This window comes from Panthera onca, chromosome A1, assembly GCF_046562875.1.
Source record: "Panthera onca isolate mPanOnc1 chromosome A1, mPanOnc1 haplotype 2, whole genome shotgun sequence".
Lineage (NCBI taxonomy): Eukaryota > Metazoa > Chordata > Mammalia > Carnivora > Felidae > Panthera > Panthera onca.
The window spans coordinates 13,409,846-13,430,570 of NC_138339.1; the positions used below are offsets into that span (position 1 = coordinate 13,409,846).

At 43.1% G+C, this 20,725-nt stretch overlaps 1 protein-coding gene across 2 annotated transcripts in view; it reads right to left on the reverse strand.

Annotated features, from left to right (window-relative positions):
* Positions 1-20,725, reverse strand: part of RETREG1 (reticulophagy regulator 1) — a 131,583-nt gene that overhangs the window by 9,964 nt on the left and 100,894 nt on the right. For both annotated transcript variants that reach the window (XM_060634383.3, XM_078444507.2), the window contains one exon: positions 2,085-2,211. In XM_060634383.3, coding sequence (XP_060490366.2) covers positions 2,085-2,211 — 127 coding nt within the window. The remainder of the gene's footprint in view (positions 1-2,084; positions 2,212-20,725) is intronic.

A 20,725-nucleotide genomic window follows, 5' to 3' on the forward strand; every position in this document is an offset into this window, starting at 1 on the left:
TTTTACTCGGGATCAGTCACTGAAAATAATGCAGACTGGCAAATAAACTTGCAAGTTCAAACTACTTCTATAAGCTCATCAAAATTCATAAACACAGCAAAATATTACAGAAATTAGAGGCACTTACATAAATATAATTTGCACAGCTGATAAGCAGCTGGGATGAATACACTGGCCATTACTATCCTCCTTCCTAACCATATCCATCCCTCAGATTGACCCAATTTCTAGGTTACTTGGAAACCAGCTGGGAATGAAATGAAATTCCCTAAGTGAAATGTGCTTCATTTCCTTCTCTCTGTCAGTTAGGACCAAAAAAATCTTGGTTGTTTTAACAAATTTAAACATCATGATAAAAATGCTCCTATAAAGCCCTTCACAGGTTTTCCTCATCCTACTCTTAAAAATAAACTATCTTTCTTCTTTTGATTCATCTTTAAGTTACGGCATTAAACTGGGAAGCAAAATTAAGGGAATTTCAAAAAGCCATATAAGGAAACGATACATAACTCCGATCAGTAACTGATTGACACTGAGGGGGTCTAAAATTCAGATTAACTTTGATTTTCCATTCTTTGGCATTGGGTTAATAAATTCACTAGTCAAAAGAGCAGAGGAGCTTACGCAACAAAATTAGGAGCTGTTTCTGAAGCAGCAAGGCCGTTGAAGAATACGGAATTCTCATAGCAAAATGGAAGAGGAAAGACCATAAAAGTTGAAAGAATAAGTCTATGAAAGCATGACCGTATCCAGAATTCAGTTTCAGAAAGAGATTTCATACTATCCACTAGATTTGTAACATCATCATGTTAAGCCAACTGACTTAAGAGCACATTAGGACAATCCAACACACAAATTTTACGTTCAGAATCTTCTAAAAATGTGTTTAATCATGTCAGTGATTTTGATGATTTGATGACCAATAATCATCAAAAATGCAACTCTCCCTCGCCACCACGAGTATCTATTCTAAGAATTACCTTCAGTGATTAAAAAAAAAATCCATGCATATACAACATTGCCATTTTAATATGCTCAAAATATGTCTAAACATAATTCTATTATTCAATACTACTGAAGTTAAGAGATTGCCCATACATGGTACAACCAGAGGGATTTTTAGGCTGTACCAACGTTCCTAGGCTCTTCCTTCCAACTACAGGCGGAGGTTCAAGGAACTCGAACACAGACATAGAAGCGAAAGGTTCTGTAGATGGTTCTGCCCTTAAACCCATGCTCTCACCATCACAGCTGAAGCCGCCTCGACACATCCAAGTACTCCAAAGGTGTGCACCACATAATCCCTTCCAAACCACTTTCGAACCTTCTCCCCAGGGGTTTGCATCGTAACTGGAAAAACACTCGTTCCATTTACATCATCCCTATGAGTGTCTTTGCCAGAGGTTTTCTTTCTTAAATAAGTCTTAAATAAACCAAAAATCTCTACTTGTTAGACTAAAAGGGAGACTCAGTTATCTCCAAAAGCATCCTCAAAGGGCTATCTGTTCACTTCATCTCCTTCTGACTTCAGCACTGGCCTACATAATATAAACTGACATTTTTTATTGAATTATAACTGACATGCAATATTATATGAGTTTCAGGTGTACAACACAGTGGTGAGTTTCATCACTGGAAGCTGGTACTTCTTAATCCCGTTCACCTATTTTGCCCATCGCCCTGCCCTCTTCTCTCTGGCAACCACCAATTTGTTCTCTGTAATTGTATGTCTTTTTTTTTTTTAATGTGTCTGCTTTTAAACTGAAATTCCTCATAAGATATTTTTTTCTCCTTGGTCTGGCCCATAAGACCTATCATCATTCATTTTTGTTAATGAGTTAGATAAATATGCATAAAATAGAAAACTAACACAATTTCAATATATAAAGTTGAGGATTTTCTAGGGCTAACACACTAACACTTCTGAACCTTGCTAATGTCAGCTTCATGGCATGTGTTCCTAGCGTATTATATCCAGGATTGGAGAACCCTTACAAGCTGGTACATTAGGTTAATTCATTCGTTTCCAATTCATGGCACATTTTAAAGCACACATAGTAATTCTCCTGTCCTGAAAGACTTGCCTTGCCGGGGCTCTGCTGTTTAAAAAGAGACATTTCTTGAAGAAATAAGCTGAAATTCATCCATGATTCTGCAATACAGTGGCTGAGCCTCGGTCTTTCATCCGGTTTGGAATTGATAACTTCCCAGCTAAAGAGAGAAAAAGAAAACAACGAGTTTTAGCCAAACTGCTGATGATCCATTCAGCATTGCTTGTTTCAGCAAATATTTCTGGAGCACCTACTATTGGCCACACTCTCTGGAAACGACCTGCGAATTCAGAGGTGAACCAGCCAGATACCTGCCGGATGAAGCTGACGCCCTGAGAGAAGAGATACAGGCTGAACAACTAGCTACACAATTATCCCATTGCAATGAAGGGATCGCTGAGGGAGAGGTATAGGGTGGGGGCTTTGGGACATCTCTGAAGTCACTTCTGTGCTAACAACATCTGGATTAGTAGTAGTTTATGCCGAGGGCTCGGAAGAGTTCAAAACAGCACAGTACGACATACGAAGAGACCTGGAGCCAGAAGGAGACAGTGACACCATCCCACAGAGCCCCGCGTGTGGCTCCGCAGAGTCGGCCAGAAGAATAACGCTGCCCGAAGCTGGGAAGGTGAGATAGGACCTCATCATACTGGGCCTTGAGGGACTTGTTAGGAACGTTTTGAACCTTAAGGATAGGGAAGCCACAGTGCTTTTAGAGAAACATTGGGATCCATCTTCTGACCATCATCATCGTCATCAACAATGCCTTTTCAATATATATTCTGGTTGGTCAACTCAACAGAGTCTCAAAGTACCTTGTCTTTTTCTACTGTAACTTCTCCCAATCGTCATGGTAGAATGTGTTGGCTGTGACGCCTGTGTCAGGCATGTGCTGTGTGTCCCTGCCCTCGTTTTCCAGCAGGGACCTCAATAAGCTGACACCAGTAACAATCTCCCCAGGAGGAAGGCATGCAGACACAGGGCATTCCCTCAAATACAATGACATCGAGTTCAAATCCCACTCTTGCAATACTAACTCATCACGAAAATATACCAGTTCAAACAATCTATCGAGGGCCCCCAAATTCATTCATTTAATGGATAATCATTAGTACCTACCCTGTGGAATCTGCTGCCATAGAGCTAAGGATATGGCAATAAATGAATGTTTCTTGTTAGTGAACTATCACCCGAGCTATGACAGCAAGGGAGTCAGGGTGAGAGGATCTCTGGATTCAAATCCAGTCGTCCTAAGACAAATCAAAACTACCCTGGCCCTTAGATGTTCAACTCCCCAGGGACTGTGTACGTGTAGGTTCTATTTCTTTTTAATATACCTTGAACACTAAGACAATTTGTAGATTAGATAATTAAATTTCCTTTTTTAATACAAATTTTAAGTTATAGTTAAAGAAATGCATTAAAAAAGAAAAAAAATTTTCCTTTTCCTTCCTCTTTATTCCATCAGAGTCAACTAATGCTCTTCCAGAGAGTCACGGAGCTATCATCAGTTCTCCAGGCAGACACTATTCCGCGAGGTAGACACCTGCCAAATGATTTCCTGCCTATCATTAGAAACGAACTTTCGCGGATGTTTAGCTGTTAGGGAGAGAGTGGTTTATGTATTCGTTAACTCTACCCTTCTCTTGAATCACCGTTGAGCAAGTCTGTTTTCATTGGTGACCAAATCTAGCACTGGGCTCGCCTACCTCATGAATGATTCCAGACCTATTAAAGGAAACACTAAGCGCACGGAAGCCACTATCTGTAACAGAATTTTGCCAATACGCCTGTTTAATGGGAAAAGATTTTATACAGGAGTGCAAAAACCTCCAAGTGGCAAAGGAAATAAGATTATTAAACTGTGGCCTCCTTTCTGAGAACAATCTGTTGCAAATCGGCTAGGCTAGGCTAGGCCACGCTCTGTTTTGCTGGGACCATACAGTTGACAGAAATAAAGACTTTCATTTCTGTTCCCCGCGCATATTTAGTATTTAAAGATTTGGTTGAGCGGTTTGGCAAATATAATTCTAACAAAAATGAATGAAAACCTTATAACGAAACGGTTTATCATTCTCTTAAGGATTCAAATGGAATGAATGAACATTTCATATTTTGAATCAAACTTAAAATATATTTTTGTATTTATATAGGATAATGAACAGATAAAGTGAGTTGTGCTCAAGCAATGAAAGGTGAAGTAGCACTGGAAATGAATGAACTCTGTTTATATATGAACCTCAGCATCATAATGTTGAGAAGACAATCGCAGAATAACATACGATATTATTTCATTTATATAAAGCTCAAAATCGTTCTAGCTAAAACATTATTTAGGCAAGGAAATGATTTAAAAAAAAAAAAAAGATTCAGGAAAGTGGTTACCTAAGGCATGGGATGTGTGGGGTCGGTAGGGAATGTGACCAGCAGGACACATGGGAGCTTCTTGGGTATTGGTCATGTTCTATTTCTTAACTTAGATGAAGGTTACATGCAAACTTGACTTACTACTGTCCTTTAAGCTACACACACACATGCACACACACACGGATGTATACATACATGGCCTTTACTTGAAAATTTGTTGATACTTAAATGTATAATCATGCTTTTTATTTAATGAATAACATTCTAATATGAGTATATCTCACTTCACATTCCACAGTCAAAATAAAAATGTTGCTTAAGTTTTTGCCTGAGTTTATTTGTGAAGCAAACATAATATTTCTGCTAGCGAAAGCCATAAAAAATAGTTTTTGAGTAAGTTGTACTTTATAGATGCTGAAACCCTGTTCTAATACTGCCTTTAGGATTCATATCTCAGAAGTGACATGACATTTCTGTACAGTTTTCACTATTCTAGTAAGTAAATATCCTAAAATTGGAAAGGAGCCTAGTCTAATACTAAATTAACTAAAATTACCTAAATTACCTCTATAGAAATAATGTTATGGTGAAGTCTTCATACAGTTTAAGGTGCTTAATACATATCACAATGACTTAACTGAAAACTTTGTCTTACATTTAAGGATCTTACCTATTTTCCTAGTGGGATTCAGGTGGATATGAATAAAACTCAGTATCCGTTCATCCACTACCTTATTCATTTCTTCAATTAAAAGTTATCAATTCCCCCTTGGTCTTACATTATACTCAGTGTGTTTGCTATTCTAAACCAACACAAACTGAGTACCCGTAGCCCTGTCCCTCTCTGTGTCTACTTGGTGAGAAGGAGAAAAAAAAAAAAATATTCAACTTGCAAATATTTTCCATAGCCATACAAGGACACTTTTATTAAACTGCCTCCCCTTTGGAAAAAAGGCTTATGTGACAATATTTTAGGGCAATAAATTCCATGGTTATTTATATTTGTATTAACATAATAACCTTAAATAATTCCAATTGATATTTGTGAATTATTGTTACAATCACAAACAGAAATGAGAAATCTATTGTGTAAAACATGAAAATATTATCTAACCAAACAGGTTGTGAAAAGAATAATAAATGAGGAAAAAAATGTATAGGTCATGCTGACTAAAATTTGGTGGAAAGATGTATGATTTTAAAAATATCCAAACCAAAAGCTAAGAAGAGATACCACTCCACTCTTCTTTAAATGAAACATGCGCCCAGAAGAGTTACTCTCTTGGAATTTCATAATAGTTTTAAAATGTCTAGCGAGTACTCCTGAGTACCACTGGAACATACATTTCTACTGTCTTCCATTATATATGGTCTACCATTAATGGATGTCATGTCACCAAATTTCAATTTAGGTAACACAGCTACAGAATGTATCACTGAATATCTAACATAGTAATAAAATTTAGAATGAAACAGGGCACTTAATGTCAGCTTTTCAAAGTCTTATTTTGCAGATGAGGAAAGTGAAACCCAAGTCTTCTCAGCTAGTTCGGGGCAGAGTCATGACCTGTGGCCAAGACTCCTGATTTCCAGTAGTTCTTGTTCCTTTAAAACATGTGCCCTCTTCAAAGACTGGGTAAATCCAGTGACCTCCCTTGAAGACACGACATGTAATTTAGAACAAGGAGGAACATTCTATGTTCCCCCTCACTCTTTTCCAGAGTAGAGAGGAATGAGGCGTGACTGACCAATATCAACAGGGCATCGTGAGGACCCACCCTTTCCAGGAAAAAAAGAACACTTCCTGTGCAGAATCCAAATACTTAGCAGAGACTAAGATTCATGCTTAGCGGTTGGCTGATGTTTGAACACAGACGATGTACACGTACACACAGAGTTGCTACATAATGAAACTCTAGGTTTTCCTGGAGAGCCTCATCTGGAAAACACATGGCCAGAGAAAGGATCTCCTGTGAATATTGGATGATGCTGGGGAAACAGATCTTTTACATGGTGTGTGGCTGTCTTCCCACCATCCTTGGCGCTGATCAGCACGCAATGTAAGGCCCAACTAACATAAACAGAGGTTTACAAACAATTTGAGGCTTTACTGAATTCTTAACCCAAGACTGTAAGTCTTCTAAGATTGAAGCTCATCCGAGGGAGAAAATTAATTACTAATGGCTTCAGTATAAGATTCCAGGGTTTATCTCTTTCCCCTTTAGTTTGAGAGAGAACATGCATTTTCCAGTAAGGTTCCTTGGTCCTTCCTCCCCACCCCCCACCTGACCCCCAGCTGTCTTCCAGCTTTCTCCGTCACTCATGCCCCCCTTAAGGAGTGAACCTGCTGCATGTTCCAGCCGCAAGATAAGGATCAGTTAAGAGTCCCTCCCTCATGACCGTTCTCCCCAGCTTCCCATCCTCTTGGTGGATCCAGTTCAAGTGGTTTCCCTGTCCCCTCATGGCTTTCAAATGGGCTTTGCCCAAGGATCTGCAGACGTGCAGTGCTTTCAAGAAAAGGTACCCAAGCTAAGGCCCTGGCAGATTCCATTTAGTTACCATCTCCTTCCAAATAACAAAAACTAAAGGGCGGATTTTTAACAAAGCACATTCTGCATGGGCAAGGTAAGCAATTATTGCCAAAGAACCCTGAGCCAGGTGAAGTGCTTTCTCAGCAGCTGAAGAATTTATGGTTTTACCTGCCTGCGAAAGTCTAAGGAGAATAAAAATGAGGAAGATGGCTCCTTAGACAAGCAGCCTCACTTGGTCACAGAAGGGAGCTGAAGCTTCCTAGTAGAATTTAAAGCCAATATCCTTCTTTCTGGCATTCTTTCTGCCTCCATATCCTTATTAGAAATCGATTAAGTATGTACATTAGGGGATCTGGCCAAATTAATCCCTTTAGACAGTTCCCACACTGAGTGTGTGTGAACCCCTAGGGCACTGTATAAATAGCAGGCCTGGGGTAAAAAGCTCAGAAATCTACATTTTTAGTAAGTGTCCCAAGTGGTTCAGAGGCAGCTATTTCTAACCCAAAGCACCACTGCAAGAAATACCCCCATGAGAAAGTTACATAGAAATCCTGGTTCAAAAACAGAGACAAGAGGAGAATTTGCTTTAGGCAAGATGAAATATTGGAGATCCAAGACCAAAGAGGCTGGAGATGGCAGGACAGAGTGTGGGGGAGTCCAGCCTACAGAAAGAATGTTGGCCATGTACGGGGGTCCTGGTCTTCAGCTGAGGGCTATGGTACACGTGCATGAGGAGGAACATGCCATCAGAAGGGATGAGGGGGAGCAGGCTCCTGGGTCCTGGACCGGGAATCACGCCTGGTCTCACTGATCAGAGTGGAAAACCTCAGAAGTCACAGACGTCAGGTAGAATACTCAGAAGGGTCTTGCATCAGTAGCAGAATAATTAGTCTTCTCTAAAGGCTGCTCTGACCATAAAAGCCTTAAAAGCAAGCTCCAAAAGGATCAAACTGATTGAAAGTAATCTCACTGTGTCGTGTGTAGAAATACAAAGTGGTGAATTTTTGTTAAGAGCCAAACAACTCCCATGGTCAATATATATCTCAATAAAAAATAATGTCGACATTTTGTATTAAAAGTCAAATTTGTCTCTGTAGAGGTTAATGGCCACAGACATGAAATCTGAAGGCACCTGAATTTTAGAATGCAGCACACAGGCTCCTCCATTAGGGGGTTCTAGAAGACAGAAATGTGACACTCCTGTGCTCTTTAAAAATAGATCGCAATTCAGTAAGAGCATGTGCTAGCAGCCGGTTTCATCTCTTCTGCCCAAAGAGTCTCTGTGCACTAGAATATATAATGCTGAACAAATGGATCTTTGGTAGAGTGCACATAACCTCTCTGTGCACCATTTCCTTTCCGTTCATTTCCCTAAACACGCACAGAGTACAGGGCACGCTGTTAGATGCTGTTCCCAGCTCCGGGGCTTTAGTGATGCCTAAGGCACAGCCCCAACCAGTAAGTGAAAGTTTACATGAGACCTCAAAATAATCACACACACACACACACACACACACACACACACGACACAGAAAACTCACCTTTATAAAATGATATTTACTTGCATCTAGGGCCATTGGGGAGAAAAACAGAACTTAAAACACAGTTGCGGATTGGATGAGCGAGGAGAATCTAAGACTGCCTTTCCATTAGTGTATACTTTACAGGACAATGGATCTTTCTAGCATATTCCAGGGAGCTTTAGTCAAAATATCTTTTGTAACTGGAAGTTATTTTTCTAAAGCAAAAAAAAAAATAGATTTGTTAATATCTAAAACTTGAAATTCCTTCACATATTTCTGGAGTTCCTTCACATATTTAGAGTTGAGGAGGTCGCTAGCAACGACACACAGGCGAGACGACCCAGGGTGGGTGGAGAGACGGAGAAGGGACAGGGAGCCAGGGTGGGGGCATGCTTGCTTGCGTGAATGCTTCCCAATGGTCTGCTTTTGGTTCTTGATTCTGTCAGGCCCAAGAGAAAGGCCCGGGGCAAAGCCATCCATGGACATCCCTCTGTGGAAGCCAAGGCCCTTCTGCCTTAGGCTGACTTCAGTTTGGTTTCTGGCATTTTCAACACAACATAAAGTGCCATACATTTCAGTAGGAGCAGTGGAGAAGTAGACCATATTTTAAATTATAAGGCAGAAGCAACAATCTCAAAAGAGTTATGGAATGAGATTACGGAGTTCTGTCTTACAGCAGAGGACATTGAGGCCTAGACACATTAACTCCCTTGCTCAAGGTCACAGAACTAATCCCCAATGGAAGAGGCTCCCACTGCATGAAACTGAGAATGCTCCTAATGTGCAGTGAGATGCAGGAAGAACACTCTGGACTGGAAGACGGGGGTCACTGCAAAGATGAGGAGGAAACGACAGTAGAGGAGTAACAAGCGAAGGATCTGGAACCCCTCAATGCCAAGCCGCCGAAATAAAACTTCTGAAACGCAGCTCTGGTTCCCAGGTGAAACTGAGGACCCAGGGGTTAGGATGCCTGTCTTCCGTCTCCACCACGTCAGCTGTTTCTAGTTCAGGTCCCACAGAGTGATTCCACAGCGTGTGGCAACGGTGACCATGTCCGCAGTTACCACGCGCTGAGCATTCCTGGGCCAGACACTCAGGAGTTAAGCACTCTGTGCATTTCCCACTGGGTCCCCTCCACCTGAGCCCCAGCCCGGCCGCCATCAGTACCACGCCTGCGAGGCAGGGACTGGAGGGCCTCCAACGTCTAGTTTACCCAAGAGACAGCAGGGGGAAAAGGGGTAGCGACCTGCCAGAGCCCCTGCTGCGGACAGCGATGGCATCTTCTCAAACGAGAAGGGTCTTTGGCAGCAATTTTCAATTGTAATTTATGTTTGTCAGGTTGGCTTCCCCATTAGACTTTCAATTCCATAAAGGAATTCACAGGCACGGCTCTGTCTTCGGCAGCTAACAGAGCTTGACATCGATGAGGCAATAAAACATTGAATGAATGGGTGTGCGCAATAAATGCAAATTAAGATGAAAAAAGAGTATCAAATGTAGTCGGCGGTGGTTATTTAGCGACACCGTGCATGCTTTTTATGGACTTATCTTAATGTTTCTATACCTGACAGAGCAGCAACAATTAGCATGTATTCCCTTAGACACATAAAAATATACAAAATAATCGACAAAAAGCCCTAAAAATTTGGAAACCAACTTTCATTTACATGGAATAGTTTTCGATTCTTTTTCTTGCAAAGGGAGAAGTTCGTTGTTCTTGCGATGGACAGTTCTTGCAAACGGTCTTCAAAATTAGGCAATTAGGGGAAGTATGTCTCCTTTATTCCAAGAAGCATTCTAAACTGGAAATCAGTGGTTTGTGTAGAATTCCTCCTGGCAAAACGCGGGTCCTAATGTTTGACTTCTCCATGGGGATCCCTGAATCCACAAGCGCCTCCTGCAGACACGACCCTCACAGGACTCGAGAGCATTTGTGACACCCACAGAGTATAGGACTGGGACCCTGTCAACTTGAGTGGGCCAGAATGCCAAGATCAAAAAATATCCAACCTTCACATGGGACAGAGGAAAAGGAGTCCCTTTTTCGTTTTTGTTGGGCAACCTCAAGTCACTGGAGAACATTTTCGGATATTGTTATTTCCTCCCTCCCTCTCTCTCTCTCTCTCTCTCTCTCTCTGTCTCTCTCTCTCTCTCTCTCTCTCACACACACACACACACACACACACACACATTTCTAATCACTTTTTAGATTTTCCACATCTCCAGGAACTCATACTGCAATACTCACCTCCAAAGATGGTTAGAAGGATTCTGTCGCACTACCTCTGGAGAATATACCTTATTTCACACTCTTTGATTTTATTTTTATTCATAGGAGTTACAAATGGAAGCCAAACAATATTTTTCGGGAAGTTGACTACCGTCAGTATCCCTTATCGGCAAACTTTTTAAAAAGATCAGTTAGAGCCTAAATTGTCCCCTACCAACCATGACATATGGCTGCTTCTACCATCACACCTATAAATACGCCTTGGCCGCGAGCCCGATGTAGCTTTTCATTCTCGGCTAGTGACTAACGGTCTCATGCTCTCTGCGGTAGAGAACATCTGTTGATGTTAATTCCTGTCAAATTTTTCTTAGAAAGGTCAGTCAATATCCAGTTACAGATTTTAACATTTCTTAGTGCAACGTGCTAGAATTTTTCTGAATCCCGTGGATACATAATATGTTCCTCCGCGTGCATGCGTGTTCGCGTGAGTGTGTGTAGGCAGAGAAACAAAATAGAAACAGAGATCTGTTTCTCTGCACAAACACTCACAGAATTAGAGCCGTGACAAAGCAAATAAGATGTGTCAACCAGAGGATTAAGTAAGCAAACACGAGATTAAGAAATTACATAGCACTCAACTTGAAACCTGCACTTTCTCAGACCAATTAGCCACGTGAACAACTCCTCGCGAGGCCAGGGACCAGGAGGCGCCACCGGAGTGCCGTCTTCTTGTGGCCCGAGACGCTGAGCCTCACCTTCCTTGGGGCAACACAGTGTTCTGTTTGGGGCTCTCTTTTTATACCAAGTTTCGAACGAGTCAGAGGTGAGTCACTTTGGGAAAATGTCCCTTTCCCCTTCCAGATCAATCCTTTTTGTTGTTGTTGTTATTTATTTTTGAGAGAGAGAGAGAGAGAGGCAGAGAGAGAGAATCCCAAGCAGGCTCCACACTGTCAGCACAGAGCCTGACGCGGGGCTCGAACTCACGAATCGTGAGATCATGACCTGCGTCACCCAGGCATCCGCCCACCCCCATCAGTGATAATCTGGAAGGCTGGCACTCAACCGCCATCACTGAACTTCTTGTGTTATTCTGGTTTCTATGCACAGATGCCAGTCCGACATTATTTTTCAGGGTTTTCAATTTTGTTAACTTTTCAACAAGTAGACGTTCAGCAGGCCGGGCGAGAACAATTTAAATTCCATTACTAGCTCCGAACAAGCGCCCACTTGACACAGGCACGAGATTAAACACCCTTTCGTTCGTGAATGCCAAGATTTGCTTCAATCACGGGCCCTGGGGGAAGAAAAGGTTCTGCTTTAACCCCAAAGGGTGAACAATAGCTGGGATTCAAGAAACATTCCTCAAGGAAAACAGAAACTGTGATGGAGAGGTGAGTTTGCTAATTCAGATAAACGCCTTTCTTTGCACTCTACTAATGACTCACAATTTCCAGTGAAGTATAATCCAGAATCTACTGCCGCTGGAGTCAAAAGTTAACATCCCTCCTGTTTCTTTCGCTTTTGGCAGAGTTATAGGAAACCAAAATTTCTGTGGCAATACAAAAGAACACATTTCTTACAGTGCAAAGACTGTCATTAGCAACAGAGCTCCGAGTTTTGTTTTCCAGAGACCTTACCCGCTGCACTGGGCCTGAATACGCAGGTACGAGCCAAACAGACTGAATGATCAAGTTCCGCCCAAGTGCTTTTGTGATGAAGGCCAATTAAAATTAATTTTGCTTGCATAATTCGTTGTCAGTCCTTGTGAAAGAGGGGCCTACCCTGGAGTGTGGCGAACCTGGAGTGGCCATCAGTCACTGAGATACTTGTTCAAAGTGTTGGGCTGATAAATTATGGGCCACATTCCCACCTCAGTCCTTTTATTCATTTATTTTTTAATGTTTATTTATTTGTGAGAGAGAGAGTAGGGGAGGAGCAGAGAGAAAGGGGGACAGAGGATCTGAAGCAGGCTCTGTGCTGACGGCAGACAGCCTGATGCGGAGCTCGAACCCACGAACCACGAGATCACAACCTGAGCGGAAACTGGATGTTTAACCGACGGAGGCACCCAGGCACGACCTCCCCGCCCCCACCTCAGTCCTTTAAAAGAATACATCTTTCACTTACCTTCATTTTTAAGCCGGCCACTGGATGACATCAGTGGCTTTTAAAGGAACACACCTTTACCAAGAGGATCATTCTTATCAGTCATAGAAAAAATAAGAATCTCATTATGATTTTTTTTAAAAGCTTACTTATTTAAGTAATCTCTACACCTCATGTGGGGCTTGAATTCATGACCCCGAGTTCAAGAGTCACATGGTCTACCAACTGAGCCAGCCAGGCACCCCAAGAATCTCATTATGATCTTTCTTTTAAATGTTTGTTTATTTTGAGAGGGAGGGGGGTAGGGGCAGAGAGAGGGGGAGAGAGAGAGAATCCCAAGCAGGCTCCATGCTGTCAGTGCAGAGCCAGACCCTGGGCTCAGACTCATGAACCATGAGATCATGACCTGAGTCGAAATTGAGTTTGACGCCCAACCGACTGAGCCACCCCAGCGCCCCTCATTAGGCCGTCTTAATGCTTGCTAAACCTTCAATCTTCTTCCCTCGAGAGCAGATTTTGAGAACAAGCTATTGTGTGACTACTGTGCGCGTTCATGGTAAAATAGTAGAACGCAGTACTCAATGATAGCACGCAAGGAAGACGGGTACGTGTTTGGGGGCGTGGAAGGCACAGACCAGAAAGAGGATGGTGGAGGTTACCTTCCTGACATGCTGTTGGATCTGGAAAGAACGTCTGTGAGGCAGAGGGATGTGTTAGAGAAAAGGCAGAAGTGGATAATGGCACATGAAATGTGTTACTCTGGAGGCGGCTTTGCCCCCGGGAGGCTGTGCAGTGGCTGACGGTACGGAGTGGGGACAGACCTCAAAGAAGTTATTGCTCCAAATGACAGGCTCCCTGGGAAAACAAAATGGTAACAATGAATGAATCCAACCTGTATGATTTAGAGAGCGTTTCTGTGGGAATGCATTTCCCCTACTTTCTCCTACCCATGAACTCGCAATAGGAATTCAGCAAATAATGAACTGAAAAGGAGTTGCCCTGTGATGTAGCTGTAAATGAACGGCCATCAGATGATCGTCTTTGTGTCTTTTATGTATAAAAACTTAAAGAGGTCCCCAAAACAGCTACTGAAAGAGTTCCTCCAATACTTCGTTTTCACTCACATTATTAATTTGCTCAGGAAACCTTAGCTTTAAAAATTACCATTCTCTCGTGAGATGTAATTAAGTGCAGATAAATGAGATTCGAATGATGTGGGCTGAACCTCATTATGCCAGCGAGCTGTCCACCCGTCTGCTCTTCATTTTTACCTACTACAGACATTTATCTCCGCCTCCAGAGTTCAAGTTTCTGTCTGGTGTTCAGGAGAAGCTGATGGTGGCTATGTGTGTCTTATGTGTGGGTTGACTGCCCAGCCAGAAGGCTGGAGACCATCTGCTTGCCCAGTATTCTTGCCATTTCTAGGACGTCACCTTCAAAACATCAGATGTCACAGCAAAGTGACGTGTGTGTTCACACCTAGCACAGATCCCTCTGGCACCAGGTTATATCCATGCCCCTTACTCCTCTCACTCCAGGTCATAGTTCCCTGGATTTGCTGGTCAGCAAAAGGTATGGCATAGTTGACTATTATTCCATTATTATTTTCTTCTTCTTCTTCTTCTTCTTCCTCCTCCTCCTCCTCCTCCTCTTCTTCTTCTTCTTCTTCTTCTTCTTCTTCTTCTTCTTCTTCTTCTTCCATTTTCTGCTTGTCCTTTATAATTTAAGTATGTAAAGTAGACTTGATAAGATCCTTGAGCAAGATGAAACAGCTCTTTGATCAACCTCCATCATTTACTTTTCCTATGGGACAACTGTCTAGAACCACAAGGACAAAACAGCTGGGAAGCAGCATGTAACTGGGCCTGGACGTTCCAAGGGTGTCTCCACCCAGCTAAGTAGATTAATTAAGTGGTGCTAAACATTTCATGCTGGCCTACTCGGGAGCTCATAACCTTAGGTGAGAGCCATAAAGGTAATGAGTCCTCAGGGAACTCACCACAGCCAAGATGGCACCGAAGGAGCCAGATGGCCAAAGAAAATCACCTGTGGCTCTGAACACCACAAAGACTATTTTAAACAAACAACATGCAATGAAAGGTGCATAGGTGCTTTAATCACTGCCTTAAAAGATATTCTGTGAAAGATATTCTGTATTTTCATCAGCACTGAATCTATCATGCACATTCTTCTCGTCATTTTCTAGCTCATGTGACCATAATGCATTTTCAAGAAATGGGAAAAAACGGCTCATCAAAATGTTGGGTTCTATAGAAACGAATTGTTTTTAAAGAAAAATACGTGCCATTGCTCCTCGTGTTATAAACAAAAAAAGGGCCTTGTCCCTTCTAATTTATGTCATCTTTAACAAAACTATCCAGATCCAACACAGTCTGGGTGACCTCTCTACATATCATAGCCAGCAAACACCTCAGATGCCAAGTATATGATTAGGTTAAGGTAAAAATTAAGTTCGCCCTGAATATATAGCCGGAAAGGCCAAGAATGAATCAACTCTGCCAATTCTGTTATGTATCAACTCTTCAGAATCACAAGAGCAAAGGAAATTGGCATTCCTTTAACAAACTGTGCTAAAGAATGCAGGGATGTAACAACACGCAGATCAGTGACAGGGCAACCACAGAGGCCCCTGGGAGGCCCGACTCCTCTACAGAAGAACTCGGGTTTCTTGGCATTTCTTTTGGAATCATGCCCAGCTCTGAAACACCTCTGGAAATCAGACGGTCCATGGACACTAGTTGGAGTACTGCTGGATGGGATAATCAACGCCTTCTGTTCAAGGATTTGAAACTCCAGAAGGTATCTATCTGTTCATTCACAAAAACTCTGAATAAGTTCTCCACTGCTGTTAAACAAACATTTACGTTCTCACATGAGGAGTATACTCAGAAATCTGTATTAACTTGAGAGAGGACTATTTGAGGCTGGCACTATCCCTTAAAACGTCCCTAGTGATACCGATGAGAAAAGGAATCTTCTAGACAGACAGTGGCTATCCGTGACACTCCAAGTACTAATGTCAAAGTGCCAGATCAGGCCAAAAAGGCTTCCCAGCAAACATGCCTCCTAATAAGCTGAGAAAGGCCTAGTCTAGTTCCATTTCCTGAGGCTGTGAGGATATGTTAAATGTTTATGGTCTTGCAATGGAGAAACTGAAAGCCATATAAGGAATTTCGTCCTTCCTTTACAATGGCTCGCTGATTTCCAGGCGCTCAGATGCCCTGCTGGCCTGCCTTCTGCAGACTCAGTCAGCTTGATCTGTGAGGGTGGCTTACATGCTGCAGACTTCAATTTCTTTTGCAGAGTCAGTAAAACATACAAGTAGAAATTCTGTGTTTGGTCCAAGCAGGAAACTATGATTTCCTTGGAAACATGTTGCTGGAGATTCCAGAGATGGGGTTAGAATGTAAAGGCAGGGGCGCCTGGGTGGCTCAGTCAGTTGACTCAGGTCATGGTCTCGTGGTTCCTGAGTTGGAGCCCCGCGTCGGGCTGTGTGCTACAGCTCAGAGTATGGAATCTGCTTCAGATTCTGTGTCTCGCTCTCTCTTTCTGTCTCTCCCCTACTCGCACTCTGTCTCTCTTTCTCAAAAATGAATAAATGTTAAAAAGAAGAGGAGGAGGAGGAGGAGGAGGAGGAGGAGGAGGAGGAGGAGGAGGAGGAGGAATGTAAAGGCAAACTGACCAAAACCAGTGGGTGCTGTAAACCTCAGGCCCTAATTACCTGGGAGTGCTTAAATATTCCTTTCTCAGCTTTGCATCATGGGATTTACAAAGGCTATCATATCCCATCCTTATGTGTTGCAAACAGTGGTCACTTTCAAGCTGGTCTTTCAGGATTAGGTAACGTCTTCCTTCCCTTCTCTAGGATGGTATAGGTTATATATTAATTCTAAACCATATTAACAAGAAGTTCATATGACTATTCTTAGGGTACAGCTTGGATGCTCTCTGGGGACTGACACCCAAGCAGTATATTCTTGGGGATTCAACTCAGTCCAATAAATATTAGCTCGCCTATATGTGCTGGGGGGGGGGGGGGTGGTTACAAAATTACCAAATGAGTTAGGGCTTGGAACAAAGATTGGTGTTCTTGCATAAAACACATCCCCATGAATGAACCATGATTTCTCGTTTCATTTATTTAAAGAGGCCCAAACATTTAATGACAAATCGAACAACTCACATAAAGGATCATTCCACATTTCTATGCCCATCCCCCACCAACCTTTTTAGTTGTTTGTCCGCTTTTTTAAAAAGGCTGGATTAGCAACTTCTCTTCCTCTCTCAAATGCATTCACCTTAGTTTTCATAGAGGTAAATAGTCATATGGATGAGGATGTAAGCTCACCTATCCTATCCAATGTCAAAATGACAGAGGTTTCAACGGGAGCAATGTCATTTCTCCCTCATATACTGCAGGGCATAGTGGTCCGGGGCTGATGTGAGATCTCCATGATGTTCGCGACCCAAGCTATTTGCATCTTTTTGCTCAGATACTCTCAACATCGCATGGTCCAAGGCCATTAACTACAGCTCCTGCCACGCCATCCACGTTGTAGCCACCAGGAAGGGGAAAGGGAAGCGGAGAGCACTCCTTTCCTAAAGGTCATGCCTACAAAAGGCATGCAAAGCTTCCGCTCACCTCCTGCTGGCTGGAAGACAGCTACGTGGCCATATGTAGCTGCAAGAGAGCCCAGGAAACGTAATTCAATGACTGGTGGTATCATTCGACTAGAACCTGGGATGCTATTTCCAGAGAAAGGGAAACTGGCTATTTGGGAACACCCGGCAGAATCTCCTACAATACTCCCTTGATTTTTATTTCATCAACTTACCTAACTTGTAATTGAGAAATTATTCAATTACAATAGCATTAAGAGACTGGAGAATAAACACACTGCGTTGCTAAGAACACAACTCAAACGGTGGAAGCAAGTGCACAGTAGACAAACATTTTCTGTAAAGGGCCAGATAGCAACTCTGTCATTACAGCACGGGGACAGCCAAAGACAACATGCAAATGACAGAGCGTGGTTGTGTTCTGCCAACACGTGACCTACAAAAACAGGCTGCAGTGTGAACGTGACCCGTGAGCTGCGCCAGTCTGCCAGGTTCAGGGCGTCAGGGGCCTGAGCCCCTGCCACTACGCGGCAGTGATGGAAGCCGTTGATGAACTCAGCCAGCTAACTGGGAACTGTGCAGAAAACTTGGGCTACAAGAACACCTCCCATGTATCGTGCATGCACCAAGTGCTAGGAAGTGCAATAAGGAGTTTCATTACGTTCTCCCTAAACCTCACTTCAATCTGATAAGGGGGGCAGGATACCCCCATTTTCCAGAAAGCTGACACAGCCAAGAACGGGCAGCACCAGGATCAAAACCCAGGTCTTGCTGGCTCCAACCCGCCCGCCTTGCAAGCCACCGGACAGCAGTGAGATGCAAGATAGCCCTCCTGTTAATAATAAATGAAATTGAAGCACACGATTTCTTGTATCACTGGTGAAGCTGTTACATATGCCAGATTGGACTGGAAGTATTACGGTGAAAAAAGTTTCCTTCTGATCTTAAAATAGACCTTGTTCTAGAAGTTTATCCAGGTTTTAGCAAAGAGACATCTCACCCTCAGGTTCTTCCCAGGTAAAGCTGCTAAGGTCTCAAACTTTAGAACGTTGTTAACTAACGGGAAGGAAAAAGTCAAAGTGCCATCAACAGTCTTGAAAGCTTTGAGAGTCTTTCAAAATTTATCTAAATTAACACAGACCATTGTTATAGCCATACTCCCCATCCACACCCTGACCCCCTGTGCTTCACTCACACAACTGCTCTGCCCTCCCCGAAGCATGACGGACCACACTGATCTGGCATAACACTCTTTCCAGAACTTTCTTGACCAGGACTCCCAATCCTTATCAAAACTCCAGGCACCCTTTCCAGTTCACAGGAGCTGGCATGAGACAATAAAGACTTGTGCCATCAAATCTTCAACACTTGCCTCAACAGCTCCCCACTTTCCCCTCTGCTGTTCCCAAAAAGGGATTATCAGTTACTTCTCTTCTCGTCAGTGCCAATGTTGGCTGTGTCTTACTTTACTGAGCACATCTCTTCTTGTTTGAGCAAGCCAGTAGATTCATTCTAGGTTTATAACTTATCTACATGTGTGTTCCTTTTATAACAAAATCTACATCTCGAAATCTTCCTTAGCACAAACAAATATGCTTCTAAAAGGAAGTGTCCAAAATATCTCTGAATGGAGAAACTACGACTATTTACAATTCACGTTTGGTCCAATGACTTTGGAAGGAAATTTATCTGCCACTTATGCTACAAGCTACTCCAGAAACATTCTGTTAACGTCTGACGAAAAGGGAGCCACGTTGAAACATACATATGCCACATAATTTGTGATTCCTGCCTACAGGAATAGATATGCTCTAAGCAGTAGACACTAGTAATTTCCAGAAAAATAGACACTCGCTTACAATCTCCTCCCCTTATCTGAAAATGGAGTTTATAGGTATAATTTTTATACCATAATATGAAGATGCTCCACTGATAGATGGGTTTGTTTTCTTTTCCAGAAAGAAAGGCATTTACCTACATTTCAACTAAAACACCACCGTGAAAGGTCCCTGCCTGAGTCACAGAGCACTGTTTGTGCACAGCTTCCTGTTCTGTTTACAGCTGGCAAGGAGGCCACATTCACCCTGGGATGATTATGTGACGCTCCCTGGGCACTGCCACACGTGTGTGGGTACCCAACTCCGGAGCACCAGTCTCCACCCTTGAGAAGCAGCAACCCTACATAAGTCAGTTACCAGGGAGGGGGGACATTTGGGGGTTCGAGTCTTTCCCTAACCTCTTCCACATCAGACACTCAAAATGGCAGTCCTCTCTTCTAAGGCAAAGAATTCAGAGTGTGGCCATTCCTCCCCCAATACTGCTAAAGCCACAGAGCAACATCCTTAATAGAACTTGGTGGACTTTACCCAGTGGGTGACAATCATACCCAGGGCAGGCCAACCCCACGCAAATTTGGCTGAAGTAGGGAAGAGAGCTTGGCCTGGCTCGGAAGGCTCATGGGAGCCTCCTTCCAAGACCGTTACTTCATCTGAATCCCTAATGAGGGGATTAGCTCGTCCCTATGAAGCACCGTCACACACCTGTCCTCTTGACCACCACCTCACTTGTGCTTTCTTCCAGGGACGTCCGGGACACTCTCTACCCCCACTGTTTCCCAACTTCTGCACCAGAACACTTTGTGACCTAGACGTCCTGCCACGTGTTGCTATGTACAGGTTTTGCCAACGTGGGACTCAGGAGATGGCAGGCCATGCGGGCGAGAGAAGGCAGTTCCCTGTGTGAAGGTCCAAGGGGAGCACGGGGATTCGAGAGACAGTGGAGGAGTGAGGGGAAGAGAGAAAATGAGGAAAAACACAGGCAAGGGCAGATCAGGGGTAGACCCGTAGTGCCAGACTTCCTCTCACTCGCAGAAGACACTGAATGAAGGAACATTACTCTGGCCAACGAGCCAGAAGCCAAGAAGTCCCCAGGAGGCCATTTTTATTTTCCCATTCAGGGTTTACAGGTGGTTTCACAAGAACCGCTGGGAAAAAGAAGAGAAACAGTTTTAACTCACTTCTGCCTGGAGGTCTTTCCTCTTGAGCTTAGGACGCCTCCTATTAGCCATTCTTACTGGGTTGCCAAGCGGCCCAACAGCCCCAGACACAAGCTGAAATCCCTGAATTTTAGTTGAAAGAGAAGTCTGCTGAAGAAAATGACTGATTTTCAAAGTGACCTTTCTTTCAGCACTGCCAGCTGATGTCCTATTTTCTCAAACACAAAGCTGAGGCATCGTGTTCCTGTCTCCCTGTCTCCATCCCTTGACGAGCCTCTTCT